The sequence below is a fragment of the Suricata suricatta genome, chromosome 7 (genome assembly GCF_006229205.1).
Source record: "Suricata suricatta isolate VVHF042 chromosome 7, meerkat_22Aug2017_6uvM2_HiC, whole genome shotgun sequence".
NCBI lineage: Eukaryota > Metazoa > Chordata > Mammalia > Carnivora > Herpestidae > Suricata > Suricata suricatta.
In genome coordinates, this window is record NC_043706.1 from 133,727,938 (window position 1) to 133,754,051 (window position 26,114).

General features: G+C 45.4%; 1 protein-coding gene and 1 long non-coding RNA gene across 2 annotated transcripts in view; one reads left to right on the plus strand and one right to left on the minus strand.

Annotated features, from left to right (window-relative positions):
• Positions 1 to 26,114, plus strand: part of TIAM2 (T cell lymphoma invasion and metastasis 2) — a 119,216-nt gene that overhangs the window by 36,722 nt on the left and 56,380 nt on the right. Inside the window, exons 8-14 of the mRNA XM_029943255.1 lie at positions 572 to 757; positions 1,410 to 1,568; positions 12,644 to 12,805; positions 14,670 to 14,774; positions 14,964 to 15,042; positions 17,502 to 17,594; positions 18,641 to 18,904. Of these exons, the coding sequence (XP_029799115.1) occupies positions 572 to 757; positions 1,410 to 1,568; positions 12,644 to 12,805; positions 14,670 to 14,774; positions 14,964 to 15,042; positions 17,502 to 17,594; positions 18,641 to 18,904 (1,048 nt within the window). The remainder of the gene's footprint in view (positions 1 to 571; positions 758 to 1,409; positions 1,569 to 12,643; positions 12,806 to 14,669; positions 14,775 to 14,963; positions 15,043 to 17,501; positions 17,595 to 18,640; positions 18,905 to 26,114) is intronic.
• On the minus strand, positions 20,176 to 21,031 carry LOC115295801. The gene is made up of 2 exons (XR_003910582.1): positions 20,801 to 21,031; positions 20,176 to 20,319 (listed from the first exon to the last, which is right to left on the minus strand). It is a non-coding gene; the product is annotated as an uncharacterized LOC115295801 (long non-coding RNA).

The following is a 26,114-nucleotide window of genomic DNA, read 5'->3' on the forward strand; positions in this document are numbered from 1 at the left end:
CATGTATGGCTTGAACTTGGGACTGATGAGATCATGACCTGAGCTGAAGTCCGATGCTTAACCTTCTGAGTCAACCAGGTGCCCCCTCTCCCATTTGTGTCTTATTATGTTGAGCCATTTATTAAAAAGGCACAGCAGTGTAAAGTCACTGTGTCCATTATCCAGCCTCTGTGTGCAGTTCAGTTAATCTGGTTCAAGATTACAGGCTATAATGTGTAGGGAAATTAAACAACATGAAATAACTGGGTTATGATTGTGCCTCCTGCCTTACGTTGGCGTGGGTCAGAGTGCCGGAGTTCTCCAAGGGTCCTGCTCTTTCGGCATGCGTGATGTTGTATTGGGACTCCTGACTTTGTTTTGTTCTTGGCCATCCTGATGACATACAGCGCCGGCCAACCCGACATGTTTAGGCAGGAGGGCTTGAGGCCGGGTGAGCAGGGAGGGCTAATTTCTACCATGTGGCCCCCGCTGAAACCAATTTGTCCTTGAAGTTTGTGAAAGGGATCCTATCTTCGGCTGGACCCATGCAAACTCATTTTAATTTAAGTTATCCCTGTTCTTCCCGAAACAGATCCAGCAATGGGAGCAGAATCTGGAGAAGTTTCACATGGATCTCTTCAGGATGCGCTGCTATCTGGCCAGCCTGCAAGGCGGGGAGTTGCCCAACCCCAAGAGCTTCCTGGCTGCCGCCAGCCGCCCCTCCAAGCTGGCCCTCGGCAGGCTGGGCGTCTTGTCGGTTTCCTCCTTCCACGCTCTGGTGAGCTCCCAGGAAAGGAGAGCCAGCGGCTCTCAGCGGGGATGGCGATGTTCACCTTTTCCCAGCTCTTCAGCTCTCCTGCAACTTGACCCAGTAACTGACCAGGGGCCCCCCAGGGCCGGACACTGTGGGGGTGGAGGCTGGGAGACATCCCGCTGTCCAGAGTCCCGGCTTCTCTGCTGTTTCTTCTAGGAGCCCACCCACTCGTAGATAGGGATTAAATACTCACATCTGCATCTGCCTTTCTGTCGGTTAGACTTCGTACCGTCAGGAAGGTAGAAAACCCTGAGTAGCGACAGTGGTGCGAAGAATTCAAGGATTGAGTGAAGCTTATTTTGTTTTGTGCTTCACAGAGCCCCCTCTGGGTTTTCTGAAATGGCCTCTGGGCCAGTACTGACTCCCACCTGGGGGTCTGCAGATCGTCTAGCCCACCCTGGGGAGATCTGGAAGTGGGAGCTAGGTCTGTGTTGTCCAGATGAGAGGTGTCTGTGTGGTGGATGCGTTTCTGGTATGTCAGACGCACGGTAGCTTGCGGTGCCGGTCAGAACACAGCTCAAGCGTGCGAGGTTTACCCCTGTTCAGGCAGCGGATAATTCTGTCCCCCAAATAAAAACGTTTTAAGATTTTGTTTTTAAACTGTGTTTTTAATTAGGTCTGTTCTAGAGATGACTCTGCTCTCCGGAAAAGAACGCTCTCCCTGACTCAGCGAGCAAGAAACAAGAAGGGCATATTTTCTTCATTGAAAGGACTGGACACGCTGGCGAGAAAAGGGAAGGAGAAAAGACCTTCCATAACTCAGGCGAGTTCCTCGGTAAGGGAGGGACAGCAGATCAGTGGAAAATCCTTGGTAGTCAGCAGATCATAACTGTTCATCATCCGTTAAGAATGAGATAAAAGGTGACTCAAAGGAATGCAGCCTTTTGCATGGGCTTTTTCCAAATGAAAACATGCATGTTGCTCCGCCTCTTTTTGGCCTTGCTCACACCTGCAGCTGCGGGAACACAAAACTAACACCAATCAGAAAAGAAGCCACACTTTTCATTGCCTTTAGAATTGTTTCCCCCTCCCCAAGAGTTTATATTAAAACAAACGGGTAAAATTAATACTAGAGTAATGGCAGCCAAATTCTATCGATCGTGCTCCTAGACACTTTGCTCACTTAATCTTTATGACACAGAGTAGGCATTCTGTCATCACATTTTATAGATGGGCAGCCCGAAACCCACGGAGGTGAAGCCACTTCCTCACCCTTGTTCGCGCAGCGCCCGCAGGGCAGGGCTGGCCATGACCTACCTGGGTCCAGAGGTCCTCAACATTGGGCCATTGCAGCGGCTTATTGACCTAGAAGGGCACCTGTTTTAATATTTTACGAATAATCTGAGCACTTTTTGCTGAAATGAGGCCCACGTATAGTGAAGGCTTTTAGAACATTTTGACTACGCCTGTCTGAAGCATTTCCGGTAATGACGTTAATATGGTATATGATGAATTTTATATTGCAGATTGATATGTTTTTAGGATTATTATGTTTTCCAAGACTGTTGAAAAGATGAGTTATCCTGTGATAATCTGATCATTTCAATGAGAAGGAAAAAAACGTGATTAGCTGAAGAAGTTTGTTTTTACTTTTAACATGTTATTCTGAACGTGCTTCCCGTATCACCTGGAAGAGAGGTCACATTTCATGGAACTTTATTTTCTAATGGTATATGGATATTTATTTGATTGTGTACCATCATTTTGTGAATTGTATAAATAACCAATAGAATCCACTCTTGTGACCTGTTCACAGCCCTGAAACAGGAACGGTGGAGGCGGTGGGCAGGTTGGTCAAAAGGGGCAGAAACACATGAACCTTCTTCACGTGGCCTCTGCTTTCCACACTCCTGTGCAATCTCTACACACTCCTGTGTGGTGGGAAAGGAATATCACATTTAAAGTGTGTGGTTCTACTTGTTCTTTAATCGTAAAGTTATCTTGTGTTGGTTATAAATGGAAAAATATTTCTTTGTTACAGATGGCAGGTTGTTTGACTATAGACCATTGGTTAATGCCAGGCTTATTTTTTGAATTTAACTTCTGTGAAGTTTAAGTAGTGTTATTTGGGACAATTTTTGGCTTTAATCAAGACAGTTCTTTTTTTTTTAATGTTTATTTTTGAGAAAACAGGCAAAGTGTGAGTGGGGGAGGGGCAGAGAGACGGAGACACAGAATCTGAAGCAAGCTCCAGGCTCCGAGCTGTCATCACAGAGCCCAACATGGGGCTCCAACCTGTGAACTGTGAGATCATGACCTGAGCTGAAGCCAGACGCTCAACTGACTGAGCCACCCAGGCGCCCTAAGACAGTCAATTCTATGTAGTGATAATGATAAATAATTTGATAACTTGCTTACTTTTCTTAAATGTTGACATGTAACTAACTATATATGAGCATAATAGTATTTACTCCATCGTATGTGGTAGGTGTTCTTGTGTAAGATTTCTTGAGAAACAAAATCATTTAAACATGTTTTATTTCTTATTTAATGTTTAAAACTTATTTTAATATTTAAGCCTCGGTTCGCACGCAGGCAGTGGTGACGTCAGGAGTAGCATTCAGCAGTCCCTCACTTGCACACAACACCCAGCGCTCTCCGCACAGCAGGCGCCCCCTCAGAACCCATCACCATCTTGCCCATCTCCCGAACATGTTCGTTCCAAAAAGATAGAAACTAATTACGGCATTTCAATTTATAGAACCGAAAGAAGTAGATGTGCTGTAGGTGCCCATAAGTGCTTAAATGGCCAGTTCTTTTTATTATTTTACTACAAAATCCAGAAGACAAGAATTAGAAAAAGTAAATTATTCTTTGTTCCTCTACCAAAACACAGCCACTTTCATTTTTATTTTTAATTTTTTTGATTTGAGAGAGAGAGAAAGCATGAGAGCATGAGTGGGGGAACGGCAGAGAGAGAGAGAGAGAGAGAGAGAGAGAGAGAATGAATGAATGTTAAGCAGGCTCCATGCTCGGTGCAGAGCCCTGTGTGGGGCTTTATCTCATGGCCCTGGGATCATGACCTGAGCTGAGATCAAGAGTTAAATAGATAGTTAACCAACCAAGCCACCCGCCTCTAAACACAACCGCTTGTAATATTTAGCTATATCTCTTCCCAGTTTTTGTTCTGTGCACATTCAGAACATAGTTACAAGCTTGTTTTTGGTGGTTTTGTGAACTTGGCTTCGAGCTCTGTTTCACATCTTCAGTGATGTGTACTGCTTGGTTAAAAACGATATCAAGAAGATCCAGGATTACTTGAATAATATATGACATTATAGAAAAGTAAAATGTATAACCGTATGGGAAGTAAAAAAAAAAAAGGCAACTTTCCCTTCAAAGGTAAAACTTTAAATGTTGCAGAGTAGCCCTTAGTATAAATTCTGATACGAAGATCCTGTAAATATTATGGAACTTAAAACTGTAAATACAGAGAAGCGGTGGCTGCCAAGTGAACATTGCAGCTCCATTTCATTTGTCTTTTCCCCCACCTCCTGTCTAGCAGGTATTTGAACTGAGGAGCAGTTAGGGATTTTCTGGAACTCCACTGTCTCAGAACTCTTAACTCCAGTGGGGGGAACGTTTCTGTAGGTGGCAGCCATCTTGTTTCACATCAGTGTCGCAAATGCCAAGGTTAGCGAGCGGTGCTAGTTCAGAATCTTTACATGAATCTGTTGAAAATAAATTTAGAATTCAGGTGGTCTCTCGTGGGTAAATAAGAGATATTCTCAGAATGCCGAGTAATTTTGAAGACCTACAAATTCGTGGAGACCCTATCTTGAAGATGGCATGGCTAGACAAAAATCAGCGTAGCGACTTTATTTTATGCATCTCGATTGCTCAGCAATACTTACCCTCGATTGAGAGCTTAGTGAATCTAAAATTGCACTTGCCCCTCTGTTGCCGGAGGTCTTCACACAGTGGCCCTCGCATGCTGGGGTCAACAGGTGCCCTCAGCGGAGAGTGCAGGGGTGCTGCTAGTCTCTGAATGGCTCCACGGGACAGTTGCTCAGAACCATTTTGAATGGAATTGTGGAGTAGGGTAAAGGTTGTCTGGATGAGCGCATGCTTTTTGTTTGGGTTTTGGCTTTTTTATCCCCGCCCCCCCCCAAATCCATACCTTTCCCTTAAAGCTGTGTTTTGTGTTACAGAACGTCTCTGTCATTTTCACCAGATCATCTCATCTTGGGGTTTATGTCCAGTGAACCTCTAACCTATTTGTTGAGGCTGAAACCTGATTTTAACAGGCTTGGACAGATTTAATATGCTTTTGCAAAAGTAGGCAGCGTTGTTTCAGTAAACGGGATAATTCGGTCAGTTGACAATTTCATTGGACAAAACCAAGAAATGGTTGAGTGTTACACTGTTGATGGGTTCTGAGGGGAGGAAGTAAGGGCGGTGCTTTCCGGTGATCCTGGATTCTACAGCACAGACAGCTTCCTCTTTTGCCTTCATGTGAGTTCGGCCCCCCACTCTCAGCCCTAGGGCTGTTGAGTATGCTGTAGTTATTATTGACACTATTCCCAATGGGCTGATTTGAGGTGTCCTCAAATGGGGCAGAAAACCTCTACTCAAACCCCATTCCCCTTGACCTCCCATCCTCAAAGGTCAGGGGCTGCAAGAGGGTGGTTCTGAGATGGCATGGCTGGTGCCAGGGCCACGTTGCTGTGTTATTTCTCTCTGTTCCCAGTGCTCTCCTTTTGCTAGATCTGACCAGCCATGGGACTGCAAGGAAGCCACATCCAAACCTTCCTTTTTATTTACCCCATAAAAATGTCAGACCTCTATAAATAAGTATCAATAAATAGCTTACATTCCCTGCCCCTTTACTTCTGTACCCATGCAGCGCCTATTTCAAAATCCAGATCAAATCCTCCTCCTCCTTTTTTCACTTGATTAAAAAAAATTACACCACCATTAAAGGTTTCCCCACTACTTGAAAGTAGAACATTTCTATGAATCATTTTGTAGGTGGAATTGTCCTAAAGTGAAGCAGCAGATACTATTTATGGAAAGATTTTGAGCATTCTCAGAACCAAAAAATAACTTCCTAGGCTTTTCTGATACCTTTGGGCACATCTAGCTAAAGGATGTGCAAAAAAAATCGAGGCAAAGCTCAGATGCTCACAGACACAAGACCGTTCAGAGCTCTGGTGGCGTGATGCTCAGATGCTGAGTGTAGCCCCCGGGGAAGGAGGTTGGCGGTGCTGCTCCTGCTTCTGGGGTGTGCGTCCTGCTTCTGTAACAGCTTGTTACACAACAGACACGGAACGCATTTCTGCTTTTCATCTGATTCCATAAAAGTGAAAATCTTCTATAGACTGTTTTCAGTTAGCTGTAGCAGGTACACATGTAGGTCTTGCGTGACAGCAAAGGGGCACATTGTGAACTGTGGAAAAGTGGGAGACCCCTGTATTTCCTTGGTTCTTACTACCTTTAACCCTTAGTGACGCGACCCAGTCACGTCTCCTGGGGAGGCTTGTAATTGGGACCCTTGCTCTGTATAGTTTGTATTTAATGATTATATAGGTATTCTCAGTCCATAGCACTCTGCTAAGGATATAGTATCACTTAATGAATTTCCCTTTCGTCTGTACTAAGGACTTTTTAATTTTTTTTTTTAGAGAGCGTGAGTGGAGGAAAGGGGTGGGGAGGGGGGAGAATCCTAAGTAGGCGCTATGCTCAGCACGGAGCCTAGTGCGGGGTTCAAGCCAACAACCCTGGGATCATGACCTGAACCAAAATCCATTGCTGGATGTTCAGCCAACCAGTTTTTCTCTGCAATACAAAACCACAGTTTTAAGGTTGTATCTTTTCCAGTGTTAAATAACAGTTTATAATTCTTGGGAAGAATTATATCACCAAAGCATTTTTTATTAACTTATATCAGACTTTGAAAATAAATTCTGCCAGGGTGCCTTGGTGGCTCTTAAATGCCCAACTTTGGCTCAGGTCATGATCTCGCAGTTCATGGGTTCGGACCCTGCGTGCTAACAGCTCAGAGTCTGGAGTCTGCTTCAGATTCTGTATCTCCCTCTCTCTCTGTCCCTGTCCCATTCATGCTCCGTCTCTCTCTCTCTCTCTCTCTCTCTCAAAAATAAACATTAAAAATATTTTTGCTAAGAAAAGCTATTGTTTTGGCCAGAATTAAGCTTAGTTAAGCTTATTTAAATTGGGCTCAAATTACCAAATGATCTTCTTGCGATTTAATTGACAGGTCCCACTGGTGCTATCATGGATGAGAGACAAATATTGCATCTGGTTTTAAAGGCCTCTGTGCTTAAACATTTATTCCTATTTTAACTAAAAATGCTCTGGTATGGGGACACTGAATAAATCCTTTTGACTTCTGTGGCTGTTTTAATGGGGTATTTATCATTTCTGTATGACAGTACTCTGTTAACTAGGTTTAAATTGAGTTGCTGGTGGAATTAAAGATATTTGTATTTTGTGTCTCGGGGACTTAAAATTCTGCCTGGAGCCAGTTGAATAATATTTTGCTAGTTTTCCTCTACTCCTCATTCTTGGAGAGTATTTACAAGCTGCTCAGACCATCTCTTTGTATATAGTCTGCGTATCGTGTCCATTAGCAACCCAGCAAGGCAGCCATCCCGAGCGTTGGTAGGGAGGGGTCACGGGCATTTTTAAATATTCCTCTCTAATTGGTGCATCCTTTAACAGTCCCAACAGTGAGTCATCCTAATTCAAAATCTGTTAAGATTGGAGTAAAGCCAGTCTTATTTGAGCATTTTTGTAAGGACATTTTAGCGAGCCCAAAATGGAAGCTTTTCATAGAGTACTTTCTGATGAGCAATAATGAGTCTCAGGCAGCGTTGGAAGGGAGGTGTTTGTTACGGGGATTGTGACAACACCCCCCCCCCCATCCAGCTCTGGCCCAGAGCTACCCCAGCAGCTTCGTTGCAGGAACGGCGGGGCCTTTAGGCCCTGGCTCTGTCTCTTGGAAAATTGGCTTGGGCTGTCCCAGCTTTCTGTGGTTGCGAATGAATGAAGTATTGTCACATGAGTCATTAGCGCCAACATTAGTAATGTTGGTTTCTTAAATGGAAAATATGAATGAAACCCACTTACTCCTGAACATAACCTAGTAGTCTATCGAAATACAATCAGTGGTGTGGAACCCTACATAACCTCCACCCATGGACGGAGAGATAGGCCTTTGTTTGCCTTTCATATCAACTGAGGTTTGGGCATCAGCCCAAGAAGGAGATAAACACTTTTCTCCTTCATGACATTTTACTGTTATTAAGAAAACCAAGAGCATGTAAGTCCTTTTGTGTTTTCTCCTCATCTCACTTGCTAATAGACTTTCCTTTTATCAGCAACTGTGGTAGAGGGCCCGTTTGTGACAGCCAGATTGTGATTTTGCTACTCACTTCCCTTCACTGATCCAAGTAGTAATTACAGGCCATTTGATCCAAGAGCATCTGCTGTGAGAACATGCGGAGTTTCAATTTTCTCTCCTTGAGGCACACTGAGCATAAGTAATTTGACATGTGCTTTCGGGACCATTAATGGGATAGTAATCATAAACGCTTCCATACAAGTCGCCCACAAGGAAGGCAGACCTTGGCCAGTGTGTCCATAGTGGCCGTGCCAGCGGTTCAGCGGTGGTGAGCCCCTCTTGCGGGTGCCATCGTTGAATTTTGGTGGTTAAGGCTATTAGGATGTGATTCTACAATCCAGACTGAATTTCAGAAAAGTGCGTGTACATTGTACCAGCCCTTTACAGTTTATGCCTCTGGAAGCCATGCCTCACACCAGTCTCCTGACCCCTCCATGAAGCCAGAGCGTTTTAGACCCCCTTTCAAGGTGAAGAATCAGAAGCCCAGAGCCATTAGATACCCAGCCTACACAAGGCTGGGATTTGACCAGATTGTTATATTTTTGCTGCCTATGTTCATCTCCAGGAACAGGAAACCTTGAGCAGGCGAATTGGAAGTGGGGAAGGTTGTGGGCACAGGTGGGGGAGGAGGCGGGTTGGGGGCGCACAGCCTTGGCGGAGGAGTCGCCCGTGGGCTTCTGGGTGAGTGGTTAAATGATGAACGGAGTGCCTCTGCGAAAGGTGTTCTGGAAACAGAGCTTTCCAGATGGCTTATTAGTTTGTTTGCTTGTTTTCAGGATTCTCTGTTCGTCTTAGGAAAAAGAATATAGGAGAATATTTTATCTGGCTTATTGAAAGTTAAGCCGTGTGTATATGTTCTCGGCATCGTTGGGCAGCATTGACCCTTGAGGGAATCAGTTTAGTTTTCACTCCAAGTGGGCAAAGCTCACGACAGTGTAGGAGATCTGTAAACACATAGCCTTTTCTTTTTCTTCTAATTCATTAATCAACTCCACATGCTTTGGAATAATGAGATTTTACCTTTCTTTCGCAGCATATGCTTGGGATTGTGTGTAATGCACAGGGCACAATTACATGTAAATTTTCATTGCAGGATCTCTTGAGAGGCCAGGAGTCTTCCACAGCCTTGGCTTTGGTAGGCATCTTCTCTTCCATTGTTTACTCAGTCTTAGGTCAGTGGCGTAGACTTGGGAAAGGATTCCACAGAGCAGCTGTAGGTACAGAGCCTTGTTTATTGAATAGAATATGAACAGTCTATCCTTCCTTCCACTTTGGTATCTACCTGCATCCTTTTTCTTGTCTAGGACTTCTTCCCCTTCGATAATCTCCTATTAATTTCTCTTCTTGAAACTTAGGGAAGATTAAGACCTTAACATCGTATAAATAGGGAGCTTTCATTTTTCAAGCCCACGTATGACTGTGAATTTCTTGTTGTATCCAATTTAGTGCTCATGTGCTGGGTAGGTGGTGGGTACAGAATGCACCACGTCAAGGGCCAAGGGAGACTCGGCTGGAAAGACAGCCTCTGCTGTCATTTGTCTTAGCACCTGGGAGTGTGAGAGGGGCCAAAAAATGACTGTCCAGTTAGCTGGGCATAGCTCACTGCCACACCAGGGATATGACAGTAGGCTCGCTTATTTATTTATTTTTCTTTTAACGTATATTTATTTTTATTTATTTTTCTTTTAACGTATATTTATTTTTGAGAGACAGAGCACAAGCAGGGGGCGGGGGGTGGCAGGGAGAGAGAGAGGTAAGCACAGAATCTGAAGCAGGCTCCAGGCTCTGAGCTGTCAGCACAGAGCACGACGCAGGGCTCTAACCCGTCAACTGTGAGCTATGACCTGAGCTGAAGTCATATGCTTAGCCAACTGAGCCACTCAGGTGCCCCTATTTATTTCTTTTTAAAGTTTATTCATTTCTTTTGAGACACAGAGAGAGAGTGAATGAGTAAATGAATGAATGAATCAATCAGTCAATCCCAGGCAGGCTCCACACTGTCAGCACAGAGCCCAATGCAGGGCTTGAACTCCTAAACCATGAGATCATGAGCCAAATTCAAGAGTTGGGCATTTGGCCAGCCGAGCCACCCAGGAGCCCTGACAGTAGACTAACTGAGTAGAATTAGGGGTGTAAGGGAGGGGGCAGGAGAGACTTCATTAGCAAGGGAGTGGTAGCTTTTGAAACAAGGCTGAAATGTTCTGGGGTTCAGCACCGAAGCTATGGTGAAGGTCAATCAGGCAAACGAGAAGAAAGGACGGGTGTGGAGGCAGGAGAGAGCTGCTGCTTTGCGGGGAGTGTCAGGTGAGCCATTTGGTCCAGTTAGAACAGTGGTGTGTGTGACAGAGTAACTGAAGAGAATCAGAAGTGTGTCCGTTTTGTGGGGCGGTAACTGCCACGTTGATACTTCCATAGTGCAGTGGTGGTGAGCACAGACTGGAGCCAGGTTTCTAGGTTTCAGATGCCCACAGTGCCACATCCCAGCGCACTGAGTGAGCTTGCGCAAGTTTCTAGAATTTTCTGAACCTCATTTTTCTCAGCTGTTACACAGAGGGTCAGGGAAACGCATAGAGGGGTGTTAGTAGTGATGAACTGACAGCATGTGAAAGCTCATTCCATCCAGGGGCGCCTGCCGGGCTCATTCATTAGCGCATCGTGCAACTCTTGATCTCAGAGTCATGAGTTCAAGCCCCATGTTGTGTGTGGAGCCTACTTAAAAAAAAAAAAATTCCATCCAGCCCCGTAAGGCAGGTGCTCCGTGATGGACAGTAAAGGATGGGGACAGGCGGGCAGGGAAGTTTTGAGTTTGCATTTCTCATGTCCCTCCCCTACCTGTCGATCTTCAGTCACAGTTTCCCTGTTCTGCTCTGAAAATGCAGGATTACATTGCTTTGCAGGAATAATGGACTTCCTCTTGCTCTGGCTTCTTGTGTGGTTTCTTACTCCACAGTGACCTCTGCTGGGCTTTTACTTTGATTCTCAGCAAGCCTGGTTTGAGAGGTGAGGTCGTACCTTTAAGGCACTACCTGCTTCTTGCTGTTGCACCTGGTTGAAATCCCTCCCCAGAGACGAAGTAGAGAGACGGAGTACCCAGGGGTTGAATCCGAGAAGGAAGAGCGGTTGCATGAGCTAAGATCCTCCAGGAGAAAGTGGGTCCCTGCTGGATTCCTGCTCCTTGGCTCCAGGCGTCTGCTCCTCTCTTTTTTTCTTTTGGTTTGGCACGTGAGGTGGATACTCATTCTGGGCTATGATCGTCTTCCCGGAAAATGCACGGGAAAGTGACAGATCCGTGGCAGATCGAGAAACATCGCTGTAAAGATGAATATCACATTTTCAAAAATGCAACACAGCAGGATGGATTCTTCCTTTGCTTTTTCTAAGCCTGTTCTTTTGAAACCTTTAACATATCTATTCTTCTTTTTTAATCCTGCATACGAGGAATTTTTGCTCTGAGGGTTTTTTTTTAATGAATAGAATTCAAAGTAAAATCATCCACTGATGATAACATAACAAGTAAGATATAATAATGTGACAGTATTGAATCTATATGTAACATTTTCTAGTGTATAAGGTATTTTCACATCTATGTTTTTTTGCTTGCAAAATCTGTATTTATAAATTTAAGTAATTATATTAGTGATACCCCCTTTTACAGAATGGGAGATAAGGCTCAGCAAGTGAATGTCCCATCCTACTGTTAATTAAATAGTAGAGTGTGTAACTTGAACATCAGGCTTTTTGATTTCAAATCCCCAAGTCTTTACTCCCAGACTAATGCAAGAACCTAACCCAAGGGCAGCATTTTGGAATTGCTAATAAATGTTAACTGCTTTTGTTTATGAGTTCTGGAAGTTCATGGTAGCTTGGGGGTCATCAAATTAACATGATAATGGGGTCTAGGGAAGTACTTCTCTTTGGGAAAAGCTTCCTTTTAAAGTGGTGTGTTTGCAGATGGTTTTTAAGAGTGTGTAGATGTGAAATAGCTGAAAGGACTGGGAAAAAATGTCCCCAGGATTAGAGACTGATTTGAAAAAAGCAAGTAGAGAGAAGAGAGAAGAGAAACATGCTTGGCTTCAGTGCCATTCAGGTGACATTGTGCGCAGGCATTGGTGGCCCTAAACAAGTACGAAATTCACTGGGGTCAGGAAGGCAGATTTCACGGGTCCCTTGTCACCTGGCAGTTCTAGAGCCTTGAGCGTGGGTGCGAGGCACACTTGTGTCCACTGGGCGCGCTCTAACTTGGGCTGGGGGCGGAAGGCACGTGGCTAGAACGCTGAGTGGGGAATCCATTGCCTTCCCGTCAGCCTTCCTGGGCTTCAGTTTTTGTGGGTCCAGTGAATAAAGAGACACTGGGCTTGTCTGTCCCGGAGGGCAAGGGCTGCAGCTGGGCTTTCTGTAAAACACCGCGAATCTGGGGGACGTTGTTTGAGTCGTGTCCGTCCTTTGTTTGTCAAATCTGTCTATTTCCTTGTGGTATCTGAAAACAGGTCGATGAACTTCTGCATATATATGGTTCAACAGCGGATGGTGTTCCCCGAGACAGCACGTGGGAAACCCAGACCTACGTTCATTTTCAGAATAACCAAGGAGTTACTGTAACGATCAAGCCGGAACATAGAGTAGAAGATATTTTGACGTTGGCGTGCAAGGTAATGGGTTTGGCTGCAGAACTGTGTCTCTGTAGAAATAATCGTTAATGCTGCCCTCCTCTGCCTTCTAATTCCGTGTGGTATTCAAGACTGCACTTTCTGCACCAGAGAAAAGATTAACATCCATTAATCCACATGCTTATGAAGAGTCATATTTATTACCTTAATTTGCACTTTCCTCTTCCATCTTTTAGATGAATGCGTGGTTACATTATGTCCCCTGCCTTCATAAAGAACCTGACCTATTTTACTGAAATCTATATATATCTTTATTTTTAATTTTTTTTACATTTTTATTCATTTTTGAGAGACAGAGACAGAGTATGAGTGGGGAGGGCAGAGAGAGGGAGACACAGAATCCAAAGACAGGCTCCAGGCCCTGAGCTGTCAGCACAGAGCCCGACACGGGGCTCGAACTGTGAGATCATGAGATCATGACCTGAGCCAAAGTCAGACACTTAACCTACTGAGCCACTCAGGTGCCCTTATTCCTTTAGAATTAAATGTAGATGTATGGGAATAATTTTTAATATCTAGAATAATTTTTAAGACTGTTGTTATTGAAATTCCTTAGAGACACTGCTCTGTAAGAAAGTGGCATGAATTTGGAAGTAGTTTGATTTAATCCTAAACAGTTTTACTGAGTTTCTCCAGATTAAATGAGTAACTTGATACACCACTCACAGTTGCAGCACGGAGATGGTTATGAGATGATGTTTCACTCGTTATTCAAACTGGGCTTTATTTCCAAAAAGAACATTTACACTAAGTCTTAACCTGCTGAGATAAGGAAGACTCACGGGCAGAGCAGATGCTCTTAGTCCACCAGGTGGCGTAGTAGAGCTGAGCTATTTTTAAGTCTTCAGAGAAAATGGCATTGAATACGTGAAATGGTAAGAAAAGGCATGTAGACTTTGGTAACTCTTTACCAGGTACACTTAATAGGTGTGGATGATCTTTAATTTTATCTTTTAATTTTCTCACTTTGACTGGAACCTTAGGATACCATTTATATATGTAGCTTACATTCTTAAGAAAATTAATTTCCTTTTACTCTGTTATGTAAGGCTTTTATTCAGACAGCCAGAAATATTGCTTTATACCAACAACGTCAGTTATGAATAAGTCTTCTAAACAATAGAGGATGCCAGAAGTCGTAGTGGGTCAGTTAAACCCAGTTACATAGGCCTGAGATAATTCCTGAATGAATGAGGATGTGTACATACACCTTCCTTTTGAAAAATTTTTGGAGTACGAAATCCTAATTCTGAGATGGTTCACATTTTGCAAATTAGTCAAGCAGCTTCAGGCTGGGTGAAACCAGTGTGTAAAATGATAGTATTTGCAGAGATGATAAGATCTATCATATGTATATACCATAGTGCCTTAGAAGTACATCTCCTGCAGTGTCATTTAGAGAAAACCTTTTTTATCTAAAATTCTTTTAATGTTTGTTTATTTTTGAGAGAGGCGGGGGGGGGGGGCGGACTGAGACTGTGAGCAGGGGAGGAGCAGAGAGAGAGGGAGACACAGAATCCGAGGCAGCCTCCTGACTCTGAGCTGTCAGCACAGAGCCCGTAGTGGGGCTCGAACCCACGAACAATGGGATCATGACCTGAGCCGAAGTCGGACCCTTAACAGACTGAGCCTCCCAGGCACCCCTTTAGAGAAAACCTTCATAAAAATAATTATTTGTCCCTTCTTTCTTTTTTTGCACATTTAAATTTGAACTCTTACATGTGGGTTTGAACTCCACAAACCATATGTGGTATTTCCTTCAGAAATTTCCACTTTGAGTTTTAATGAACAGTGATGAATTGAGAAGGGACATGTAAAACCTGAGTGGCTGTCATTTCCCATGCAGATGAGGCAGCTGGAGCCCGGCCACTACGGCCTGCAGCTTCGGAAGTTAGTGGGCGAGGGCCCCGAGTGCTGGGTGCCTGCGCCGGACGAGTACATGCAGGAACAGGCAAGTGCGCGCGGCGGCTCTGGGAAGGGGGCGGGAGCCACGGCCATGGCCTCCGACGTTACAGTGTGAGATTTGTGTGTGGGGGGGGGGGGGGCTTTGTCGGCCTTCGGCATCTCATTTGAAGATCATCAAAATAAACTTCCAAGCTTCCGTGACATTAAGTTTTCTGATTTTGTTTTCCTTTTGTAGGTTTATGACGAAATAGAAATCTTTCCACTCACCGTCTATGATGTGCAGCTCACGAAGACGAGCAGCGCCTCTGACTTCGGTGAGCCCGGGGCCCTGTCGGGGAGCCGCGCTGCCCGTCCTCGCTTAGTTTGACCCAGGGTCTTTGGATCTTGTCTTTTTTAAATTTACGTTTACGTTTTCAGTGTAAACTATGACAGTGTGTTCTGAACTTGTTTTCTCTTCCTTCATCTCTATTTACATCAGGCTCAAAAGAGAGGTATTATACTAGGGAAACATGGGGGCGCCTGGGTGGCTCAGTCGGTTAAGCGTCTGACTTTGGCTCAGGTCATGGTCTCACTGCTCATGGGTTCGAGCCCTGTGTCGGGCTCTGTGCTGACAGCTCAGAGCTTGGAGCCTGCTTCCCATTCAGTGTCTCCTTCTCTTTCTGCCCCCCACTGGAACTCTGTCTGTCTCAAAATAAAGAAACATTAAAAAAAATACTAGGGAAAAATGCCAAAGTAATTAAAAGGAATGAGTATAAATATTGATGAGTTTGAAATGATGGTGATAAAGAGTAACAACACAATCACTGTGTGTGAGGGGCTGCTCGAGGCTGAGTGACTCCTGATTCACCTCCATGTCTTTGCTCTCACCTTTCCACCTGCCTAGAATGCTGCCCCTCACGGTTCCCACCCCCCGAATCCACCCCACCCTCCAAGAACTAACTGAAAGTCTAGCTTTTTAAAAAAATACTATTTTATTGTGTTTGAGGAGGGGGAACGAGAGAGAGAGAGAGAGAGAGAGAGAGAGAGAGAGAGAGAGAGAATCCCAAGCAGCACAGCACAGAGCCTGATGCGGGGCCCAAACCCACAAACCATGAGATCATGACGTGAGCGAAAATCACAGTCAGACATTAACCAACTGAGCCACCCGGACGCCCCATGAAGCTCTACCTTTCTTAAGAAGGTTTATCTAATTGCTTTACCTTCAATTTAAAAATTAAGAGTCAGTGTTTCCCAAGTCACTTTGTAATATCTGATCCTTGCATTTCTATATGTATGTATTTAAACTTGGCTTTGAGCTCTTCATGGACTGTGCTCATGCCTAAATGTTCATTTCGATAGTTTATTCTTCTACCATGGGAACCCAGTAACTAGACAGGATCAGAACACACCTCGGTCAAAGACTGTTTCTTGTCTTGTTGGGTACGTTGATGTAATTTTTCCCCTTGAAATGTATCCACCTGATCAAATTCCAGTCATTGTAATATGTTAATGTTTTCTTGTGATTTGCTCTTTTTTTTTTCTTTTAGCTGATATAACTGAATGCTCTTTGTGTCTTAATTTACATAGTCTGTTTTGACCAGTGCTATGTTGGTTTTCCCTCTGAAGCCTTCTTAGCATTTCGTCTGTTTTCTTTTGGCCTTCACTCTCCATGGTGGGTGTTTGTGTATCTTCTTTGTATTTTGAATTATTGAAGTTCCTTACAAAGATACCCTTTGGCGACCACCGTCTGCCAGACTCTGCCTGGGGCACGGAGGAAAAGGGGACAAGTCATTCTTTTTATTGTCAAAGAACTCCCCCTATTCTGGGACCCAGTTGTGGAAATGAGTGCTCCTGACGGCGGGATCAGAGAGCAGGGCACTGTCCAAGTGCGGGAGATGCGCTCCGAGGAGGAGCTGGCCGCCTGGGTTTTGCATGTGGTCACATTTAGGGCAAGAATGGCATCCACCCAAGTGGTGGTTTACCTACCCAAAGTGCCTAATCCCAGAGACAGTTGTTCCTTAACAAATATTTTGTGTTTGCATTTTATTTATTTCTGCAAGAATATCTTCTGGTTTCAACTTCTAGAAAATTTTTTAAAAATGTGGTACAATACACATGACAAAGTTTACCACTGTAACCGTTAAGCACGGTTAAACATGACCGTTCAGTGACATTAAATACACTCCCATTGTTGTGCAGCCCTAACATCATCCCCGCTCAGAGCTGTTCTCATCTTGCAAACCAGAACTCTGTACTCATTGAGCAGCCCCTCCTCCCCCAGCCCCTGCCGACCACCGTGGTGCCTTCTGTCTCGATGACTGTGCACTGAGTGTATTATCTAAGTGGGATCAGACAGTATTTGTTCTTTTGTGACTCGCTTATTTCCCAGAGGATAATGTCCTCAGGTGGGACGCGTGCACTGGGACCTCGTTCCTTCTTCTGAGTGAATGACTCCGCTGTATGTCTACGCTGCATCTTGTTTTCCATTCAGCTGCTGGAAGGTGGCTGGGCTGCTTTCACCTTTTGGCTGTTTTAAATAATGCTCCTCGAAATGTGGGTGGATTGCCTCCGCTTTTGAATAGGGTTGTGCACTCATATTAAACCTTTGGATCTGACACATTCCTGTTTTCCGCCCCTGCTAGATAATCTGCGTTTTCAAATTACTCGTAATTTGACTTTCTTGACACTGCATAGTTGTGAGAATAGATGTCCCGGGGAACACTGCGGATTGAGTTGGAGAAATTAATTAGTGTGCTGAATTTAGACTTGTTTTTTCTCCTCTTTTCACTCATAGGGTTTGCAGTGACAGCGCAGGTGGACGAGCACCAGCATCTCAGCCGAATATTTATAAGTGACGTTCTCCCCGACGGCGTGGCATATGGAGAAGGTCCGCATGGCACACAGCGTCTCTGTTCTCTCTCAGTTCTGCCCAGGGAAATTTTCTTCTTACGGCTTGGTCAGAAAGTGGTTTGTGCTAGAATTAAAAAGAAACTTAATAGTTTAATTGAAAATTCATACGCACAGGGCGCCTGGGTGACTCAGTCGGTTGAGCATCCCACATCGGCTCAGGTCATGACCTCATGGCTTGTGAGTTCAAGCCCTGCATTGGGCTCTGTGCTCTCCGTGCAGAGCCCGCTCGGGATCTTCTGTTCCCCTCTCTCGCTACCCCTCCCTCGCTCGCACTCTCACACTCAAAAGTGAATAAAATATTTAAAAATTTAAAAACAAAGAAAATGCATATGCGTATAAAGGTACATAGATTATCTGTGTGTGGGGTGTGTGTTTTGAGAAAGAGTATGTGCCTGTACCGAGACGATACACATGCACGTGCACAGACAGACGGGGAGAGAACATGGGAAGTGTTACATCACAGGGCGTTTAGCATCAGGTAGAGGAACAGTGAACTTGCCTGGCCGGCCCATTCCGTAGAGCAAGCAGCTCTTCGTCTTGGGGCTGGGAGTTCAAGCCCCACATTCAGGGCAATCTTACTTAACTCCTGGCCCTGCAAAACTCAAAACTCTTCTTCTTTAATGGTTGTTTATTTTTGAGAAGGGAGGGTGGAGGGGGCAGAGAGAGGGAAGGAAAGAGAGAATCCCAAGCAGGCTCTGCACACTCGTTGTTCCAGAGCCTGATGTGGGCATTGAACTCACGAACCATGAGATCATGACCTCAGCCGAAATGAGGCTTAACCGACGGAGCCACCCAGGGGCCCCTCACAAAGCCATTCCTTCCGATCCCAGCGCTGAGAGAGCCGACCTCTCTCTCCGTGGCCTTGCACACTGTACGCTCTGGCACTGTGTTTGGAAGCCACAGCGGAGCAGTCCCCGAGGACACGTGGCTTGGGGCCGTAGCTGCCCCTTGCCTTCATGTTAAAATACGTCTTTCAGCAATCTCTTTTTCCTTCCTCTGTTTCCTCTTCCTTGTTGTTCTCAGGATTGAGAAAGGGCAATGAAATCATGACCTTAAATGGGGAAGCTGTGTCCGATCTGGACCTTAAGCAGATGGAGGGCCTGTTTTCTGAGAAGAGCGTTGGGCTCACTCTCGTTGCCCGGCCGCCAGGTGCCAAAGGAAACCCGTGTTCTTCGTGGTCGGACAGTGACCTGTTCTCAAAGGACCAGAAGAGTCTGCTGCCCCCTCCAAACCAGCCCCAGCTTCTGGAAGAGTTCCTGGATAATTTAAAAAAAAATACAACCAATGGTAAGGCTTTGTTCCTTCTTCGGTCCTCACAGCCGGTATCAACAGTTGATATTTTTAGGCTGTAATTTTGCTTGCAAACCTGGATGATTTAGGCTCTTCAAAGAGTGTTTTGTCATTTATTAGGGGAGCACAGATGCCAACCAAGTAGATTTAATAAAATCATGCATTGTGGAAATTAGAACACTTTCATGAAAATAGAAAACAAATTTCTGCACAAAACAATATTCTTTAAAATCGCAAATCTGTAAAAATCACCCACAATGCTTTGTATTGTAATTGCTTTGTAATTGGAGATAGATGAAAGTCAACCTAAATGCAGAAGTTGATTTCTGTTTGGTTGACTCTAAGGCAAAAACATTTTGCGGCAATCTCTTGGGGTCTTACAAGAGTTGATACAATTTAATTCTCTGCTTTTTTTTATGTCTTTTTTTTTTTATTTTGAGAGAAAGAGACAGAGAGTGAGCAGGGGAGGGATGAAGAGACAGGGAGATACAGAATCCGAAGCAGGCTCCAGGCTCTGAGCTGTTAGCACAAAGCCCGATGCAGGGCTCGAACCCACAGACCGTGAGATCATGACCTGAGCCGAAGTCGGACGCTTAACCGACTGAGCCACCCAGGTGCCCCTGCCTCTTTTGTTAAGTACTACTTTCTCAGTAAACTGGAAACTTTTTTTTTAAGGTTAAATTTTTTTTTAATGTTTATTTTTGAGAGAGAGAGAGAGAGAGAGAGCATGAGAAGGGGAGGGGCAGAGAGAGACACAGAATTCGAAGTACAGAATCTGAACTGTCGGCAGAGAGCCTGACACAGGGCTTGAACCCACATACAGCGAGATCATGACCTGAGTGGAAGTCAGACGGTCAACTGACTGAGCCACCCAGGTGCTCCTAAACTGCAAACTTTTCATGTAGGTCATGAATTTTAAAATTTGGCCAATGCTTAAAAATGAAAAGCTGTATGCAGCTTGTTTTTCTAAAGGTAGAATTCCCATATGAAGAATGAATATGGATTTCTGAGTGGCTTCTCCAGGCGCATTTCACCTGTTGCAGGCAGTAAGTCAGAGGCCCCGGCTAATACTGGAAACTTGTCGTTTCCCTCTGTGTCCCTGGGGGGCAGCTGGGGGAGCCCCCACAGGAGACTGAGCACAGGGCCTTTATGTGCTGTGCACATGAGGGAATTTCTATTCTTAATTGCGGCGATAACAGATTTTCAGTTTAAGTCTCTGCCTCATGACCAGAAATGAGTGAAAAACACAAAAAGAGGAGTTGTTCGGATAGATTTAATTATAAAGCCAGTTTATTAGGTCATTTTTGGAATTAAAAAATCAGATGTAAGATTTGTGATCCAATAAGGTGCACAGTGGTCTCTCCTCCTCTCTCGGGGCTCTGCTCCAATTTAAAATGCCATTAAGTTCACTCCTGGCATATAAAAGCGGGTGTCATAAAGCAAAAATCGTGATGGGAACTAATTAATTACCTGGTTATATGAGGGCCATCACTCAGTGACCCTGGGCTCTGTTACAGGCCTGACGACTCCGTATAATACAGGGCTCTGTCCATTCATTGGATTCATTATTCTTAAGGGATATATTCACTGCCTGTTATATCTCTTATGTATTTTATCATAATAAGAAATCATTGCAGAGTCTCTAATGCTTTGGGTACTGTAGGAATGAATTTCTATAGAAAGCAGCAAAAGTGGCAAATTAACCTTTTTTTTTTTTAATAGTAAGGAATCAAGCAGGTCGGCAAAGTTTATTACCCCATTTTGTTTGTTTTGTGCAGAAACGGTACATAGAGGTCCTAGGTCAGAAAGCCATTCATGACATCATTCATCCCAGGGAGCCGTTCTAATGCTTGACTTTATAACTTGCCTGAGGGGCCCCCTGTCTGTGCATACCCGTGGCTCAGCCAGTCAGACTGGCGGTGCTTTTGCTGGTCCTCCTCCGTCTCCGGTCCTCCTCCGTAGCCGGTCGTCCTCCAGGTCCCCATCCGGCGGCAGTGCTTCCGGCTGCTCGTCTGGGGCGTGCTGTCCTGCCACCCGGGAGAGAGTCCCCGACCACTCCAAGGTTTCGTGGCGAGACCCCGTGTCTGGCGGGGCCGAACCGCTTTCCCCAGGAGCGCCCCGCCACCCCCGTGCCTGGGGTTTTGCCGTCTGTCTCCCTTACTGTTCCATAATAATGTGCTCATGTTGGAAACAAAACAGTCATAATGGGCTGCTTCCCCAAACACTTGGCAAATTTATTTGGTTTCTTTGTTTTCTTTCTTTCTTTTTTCTTTTCTTTTCTTTTTTTTTTAAGTTTGTTTATTTTGAGGGAGACAGTGCGAGTGGGGAGGGGCAGAGAGAGAGGGAGAGAGAGAATCCCAAGCAGGCTCCGTGCCACCAGTGCAGAGCCCTGTGTGGGGCTGGAACTCACGAATCCAAGAGATGACCTGAGACGAAGCCAAGAGTTGGACGCTTAACCGACCCAGCCACCCAGGCGCCCCTGTTTTCTTTTTCAAGTTGTTGTGTAGCTGGTGAAGGAAGAGAATGCCTGTGAATAACATTTCAGAAGGAGGTCTGTGTGTTTTTAAGGACGGAGGAAAAGAAAACAAGGGTAAAGAATTGGAAGATAAAAGGAAGAGAGTGAGGCCCTCGTTTGTGCACAGGATCGCGATGATTCTCAAGAGCCTGCGTTTGGGAAACGCGAGGTGGGGTGGGGTGGTGGCGTGCACGCGGCCCTGGAGTTCTACCTGGGATCGAGTCCTGGCAGCCCTTGCCGGTGGTGCGGCTGCGGGCGCAGGTGGAGCGCCAGCTCCGACCCCGCCGCGGGGACAGTTCTGAGGTGCTGCCGCGGGTGGTCAGGGGAACCGAGCCCCACGGGCATGTGGCAGCCTCCCGTGCACACCTTTTATGAGATGCCTTCCCTTCTGCTCTCACCCTCCCTGTTCCCTCACTTGGGCCTCGTGGGCTCACCTTCCAAATACCCCTGTAAACCCCGCCCCCCTGGCTTGGACTCTGCTTCTGGGGGAGTCCATATTGAAGACGTTGAGCCTTGAGCTCTCATCTGGAAGATAAGCTGCCCCCCTCACTGAACACGTCACTCGGAGGGAATCCACGTCTGTGTGTGTCCAGCCCAGCTCTTTACGTGGCAGGCATCCCCAAAATGGAGTTTCCTCTTCCTTCTCTTGTGCATCTTAACGTTTTATTTAAAATTACCTTGTTGTCCTTTGGCCATTGGATTTGAAAACAGTAGTCTAATTTTCTTGCCAGAAAAAATTAAAAATTACACAAAGGAAACAATTTAAATGACTTTGATAAGCAACTTTTCATACAGTTGTGAGTTATACTTAGGAGTGACAATCTCAGAGTCTGCCTTTCCCTCAATTTTATGTTCCCTTGGCATTACCAGAAGGCAGCCCAGTTCTTGAAAAGAAGGAAGATTTCCCCATTTTGCTTTCCTCTGTTAATTAAGCAAACAAATAATAAAACCCCCCAAAAATCAAAACACCCAGCTGGTGCTCTGGAAGGGAAGACCTGTGTTGTTGTTGTTGTTGTTGTTGTTGTTTAGAAATGTAAGAATTTCAGAAGGCAGAAGAAGTTGAACTGTTGTTTTGGGCATATCTTGACTATCCCTGAGGAATGTTTACTGACCCCATATTGAGTGTTCAAAATGTGTGAGGCCCTGGGGACAAGCTACATTGAGTTTAGGGCTTTTGGTCAACTATTGGTTTGGTCGGGTATCCAGAAATTTATTTTTTTTTTTAGCTTTGTCTCTTGATCAGGTTAGAGCAAACAGAACCCCTTATTATTTATGTATCTGACTGAAAAAAGTGCTGGCAACAGTAGCAGATCCTGAGGAACCTGGGCAGTGATTGTAACTCCCTGTTCAGCATCTTTGCTTTTCTAGAAAAGAAGCATCCTACTGGTATTTAGGACCCATCGATATGTATAGTGTTGAGGGAAATGGTTCCCAGGCTTTGTGATGCTTTAGACCTGATGAACTTGAAACGCACATTCCTGGGTCTGGCTGTCAGTTCCTTCAGGAAGTCTGGGGTGGCCTGAGCTCCGTGGTTGGCTGGGCTCCCTCACACTGCCCTGGGGCCATTCGTCTAAAGGAGACAGGTCTCTCCCTGAGAGGTAGGACCTATCCTTTCGTGAACCCTTTTGTGCGAAAGGTTTGGGGATGAAGTGAGGTAGTCTGTGTGAAGGTCTCAGCAAACGACAGTGCTGTGTCTGTGTGGTGTTCCCTCAGTGAGGCATTCTACGCCCCAGACCACTGCCGCTGCCCGCGGTGGCTCAGCACGCAGCAGGCTGACTCGTTAGCTCATTGGTTCCACAGCCCACTCTCAGGAGACACTGGCCCACTCAGTTGAGTACACCGAGAAGCCAAGAACTTCGCAGAGTCCCTGGCTTTGCCGTGATCTCCCTGTGATCCTCCGTGAAGAGCGAAGGACACAGGAACACGTTGAGAACTGATGGGCATTCATTAAGTTCCTTGGTTTCCGTAGAATGAATGACCACTGGATCCTTGCTTTGAGGGTGTGAATTTCTGCTCTGCTTACAGTGGAGAGAGAGGAAATGTATATAGGTTGTGTTTGACTTTCGTGGAAATCTCCTCTGTAAAGACTTATTACAGAGAGATTAATTTTGCCACTGAACTCCCCCAAAGAGGCAGGTGTTTGTTTTGAGCCAACAGGGCCACCACTGAATGGTTTAGTACGCCAGCCCGCATTATACTGGGTTCCTGTTAATGCCATTTTTGTGGTTTACATGGAAACTCCTTCTCCGGGGTATGCCATCTTTTGAGAAATTCCAACAGCTTTTAAGAGAGTCCCATTGGGCATGGAGTTCCCAAACAAAGTCTTTCTGTCAACACCAAGCTTGTGGCATTAACAGAGTCTCCTCCGTAAACAGCGATTAACAGTGTGCTGTGAGGGTCGGGGTCTATTTAGCAGAAGGCAAAATAGAGACCTGTGTTCCTTCTCCCGCTTCGACAATATCAGCCCGGCAGCGCTTATCCAGTGATGAAGGTAATTGCAGCCTGAGGTTCTTTTTTTAATTCCCCACCCAGCTCTGAATCACTCTCTTTCTAAAATTGAGTCCTGTAGATCCTACCAGAAGCCAGTTAGATGCAAATTTGCTCTTTGGAATGAATTGCTCCTGGGACTGTGTATGTCCCTTCTACAGCTTTTCCCCAGGGGAGGGATCCCAGAGCCAGCTCTGATGTGGCAAACCCCCTAATTTCCTGTTTATGGGGGTGAGGGCACCGGGCGGCCATAGCCTGCTGGGAGGACAAGCTGCACTTTGCCCCGGGAGTGCTCTGTTTGTGCGTGAGACTGCTGTTACCGAGTCTGGCTGGCTGACACCCCAGATCCCCAGCCGTGAAAGCGTCTGAGTTCCTGAAGATGGTTGGTGCATCAGAAAACCTCAAAAACAAATGAGTGCGAAATATACCCCTTTTGCCAGGACGCAGAGAACTTTGGTATCAGAAGTCTTTGTTCCTTCTAATGGTGCCAAAGGCCATTTTCCGTTTCATCAGTGGAAGTGAGCATGTGACTCTCGTAAGCAAAGGAAGGAGCTGTGGTCCTTAGATGCTAATTCTTGTATAAAACAGTGTTGTTGGGGAATTTGGTCCCCTTTTTCTCATTCTTCATCTTTCATTCAGTTGTTTATGTAACAACTAAGCCATAACATTCTGTTAAATGTTGCAGATACATAAAGATAAATTAGACGTTATTTTCTATCCTCAAATAGCTTATAGTTGCGTGGGAAAAGTAAAACACTTGTAAATAATAATTCACTGTTTAAAAAAAAGAAACTTCAATAAAGCATTAGAAGTCCAGCTCAAGTAGAATTCCCACTGATGTTTTTGTTTCTTTTGAGCAAAGGGCCCAAAAAAGAGGCAAGTGAAATTGGGGAAAGGTTGACATTTGCTTTGTGCCCTGCAGGTGGACAGGTTACCCATTGGGAGGTGCTCGGAGTGGGGTCTGGGGGCCATTTCGCATACAGCATGCAACCTGGGACCCAGACCACATGTGGAGGTCACTGAGTTAGTGGGTGAGCAGTAAATTAAATTAGAAAGTCTTTTGGGGATTGTAGAAAAACCCTAAATTGTAGGAATTTATAACCTGTCGTGACCTGCATCTGCAAAACCTGGTGAGTATGGCATTTCTTTCCCCTGCCTTGTATAGATGCAGAGGATTTGGTCACTTAATGACCACTGACGCACAGCTTGCAATGTTTGTAGGTAGATACTCTGCCCCTTGCATATCTGCTTTATGATTCCATGACTCTCGTTTCATTGCTTTGGGTCTTAAAGTATTGTTTTTAAAGACCACAAGCCCCTTGTGTGTGGAGGGGAGAAGAATGAATAAATGGATTGAATAATTGAATGAATGTAGGTGTCCCATAAAGCCACCGTGCGCCTCAGCACATGAAGCCGTAGCCAGAAGTGGTGTGGTCCTCGCAGGCGTCGTTAGGGCTGAGGCGGGAAGAGCCACGCTCTGCTGGCTCGTGGTAGGGAGGGGGCTGGTTAGGAGACGCCCCTGCGGCGTGGAGGGTGAGGCCGTGTTGGGACTGGGGGAGAAGCTGGGGAGTGAAGTTTGCCAGCATTGTGCTTTAAAAACCGGTCCTACATTCTCTCTCCTAACCGGAATCGCACATTCATCTTTCAGGTAAAAATTGGCCAGATTTCTCTGAAGAACACCATATGAGATTTCTGTGGGGTATGTCACTTTTAGTAGGCATTGGAGAGCTTGGGATGACCGGGCCGAATGTAGTCTCCCGTACATGCAGAGTGAGCCAGGGTGCTGTGCAGGAGTGCGTCTGGGAAGCTGTTGGGCCGTGTGGCAAAGAGGAAACTCTATAGCCTGTTACATAAAAGAACAAAAAGATCTGACTGTTGCTGTGGATGTTATGAGTCCCGATGCTAAACGATGACTGCGTTTCCACGATTGCCCTTTGCGATGAGCGGAAAAATGAGTTAGGTTCCTGACCTTATTCTTCCTTGGAAAGGAATTGAGACCGTCAGGAAGGACCGTGTGGGGATATCTCCTTGTTTAGCTTTCACGTCTGGAGACAGCCATGTTGTGACTGTATCTCTGATTGTTTGGATTGGTTATGCCTGTGCCCGGAATGAAATTCCCGAGGTATGAAGGATTCCACGGTGCGAGCTCTGTAGGGAAGTGGTTAAGAGTGTGGATGTTAGGCAGACGATCTGGGTTCATTCTTG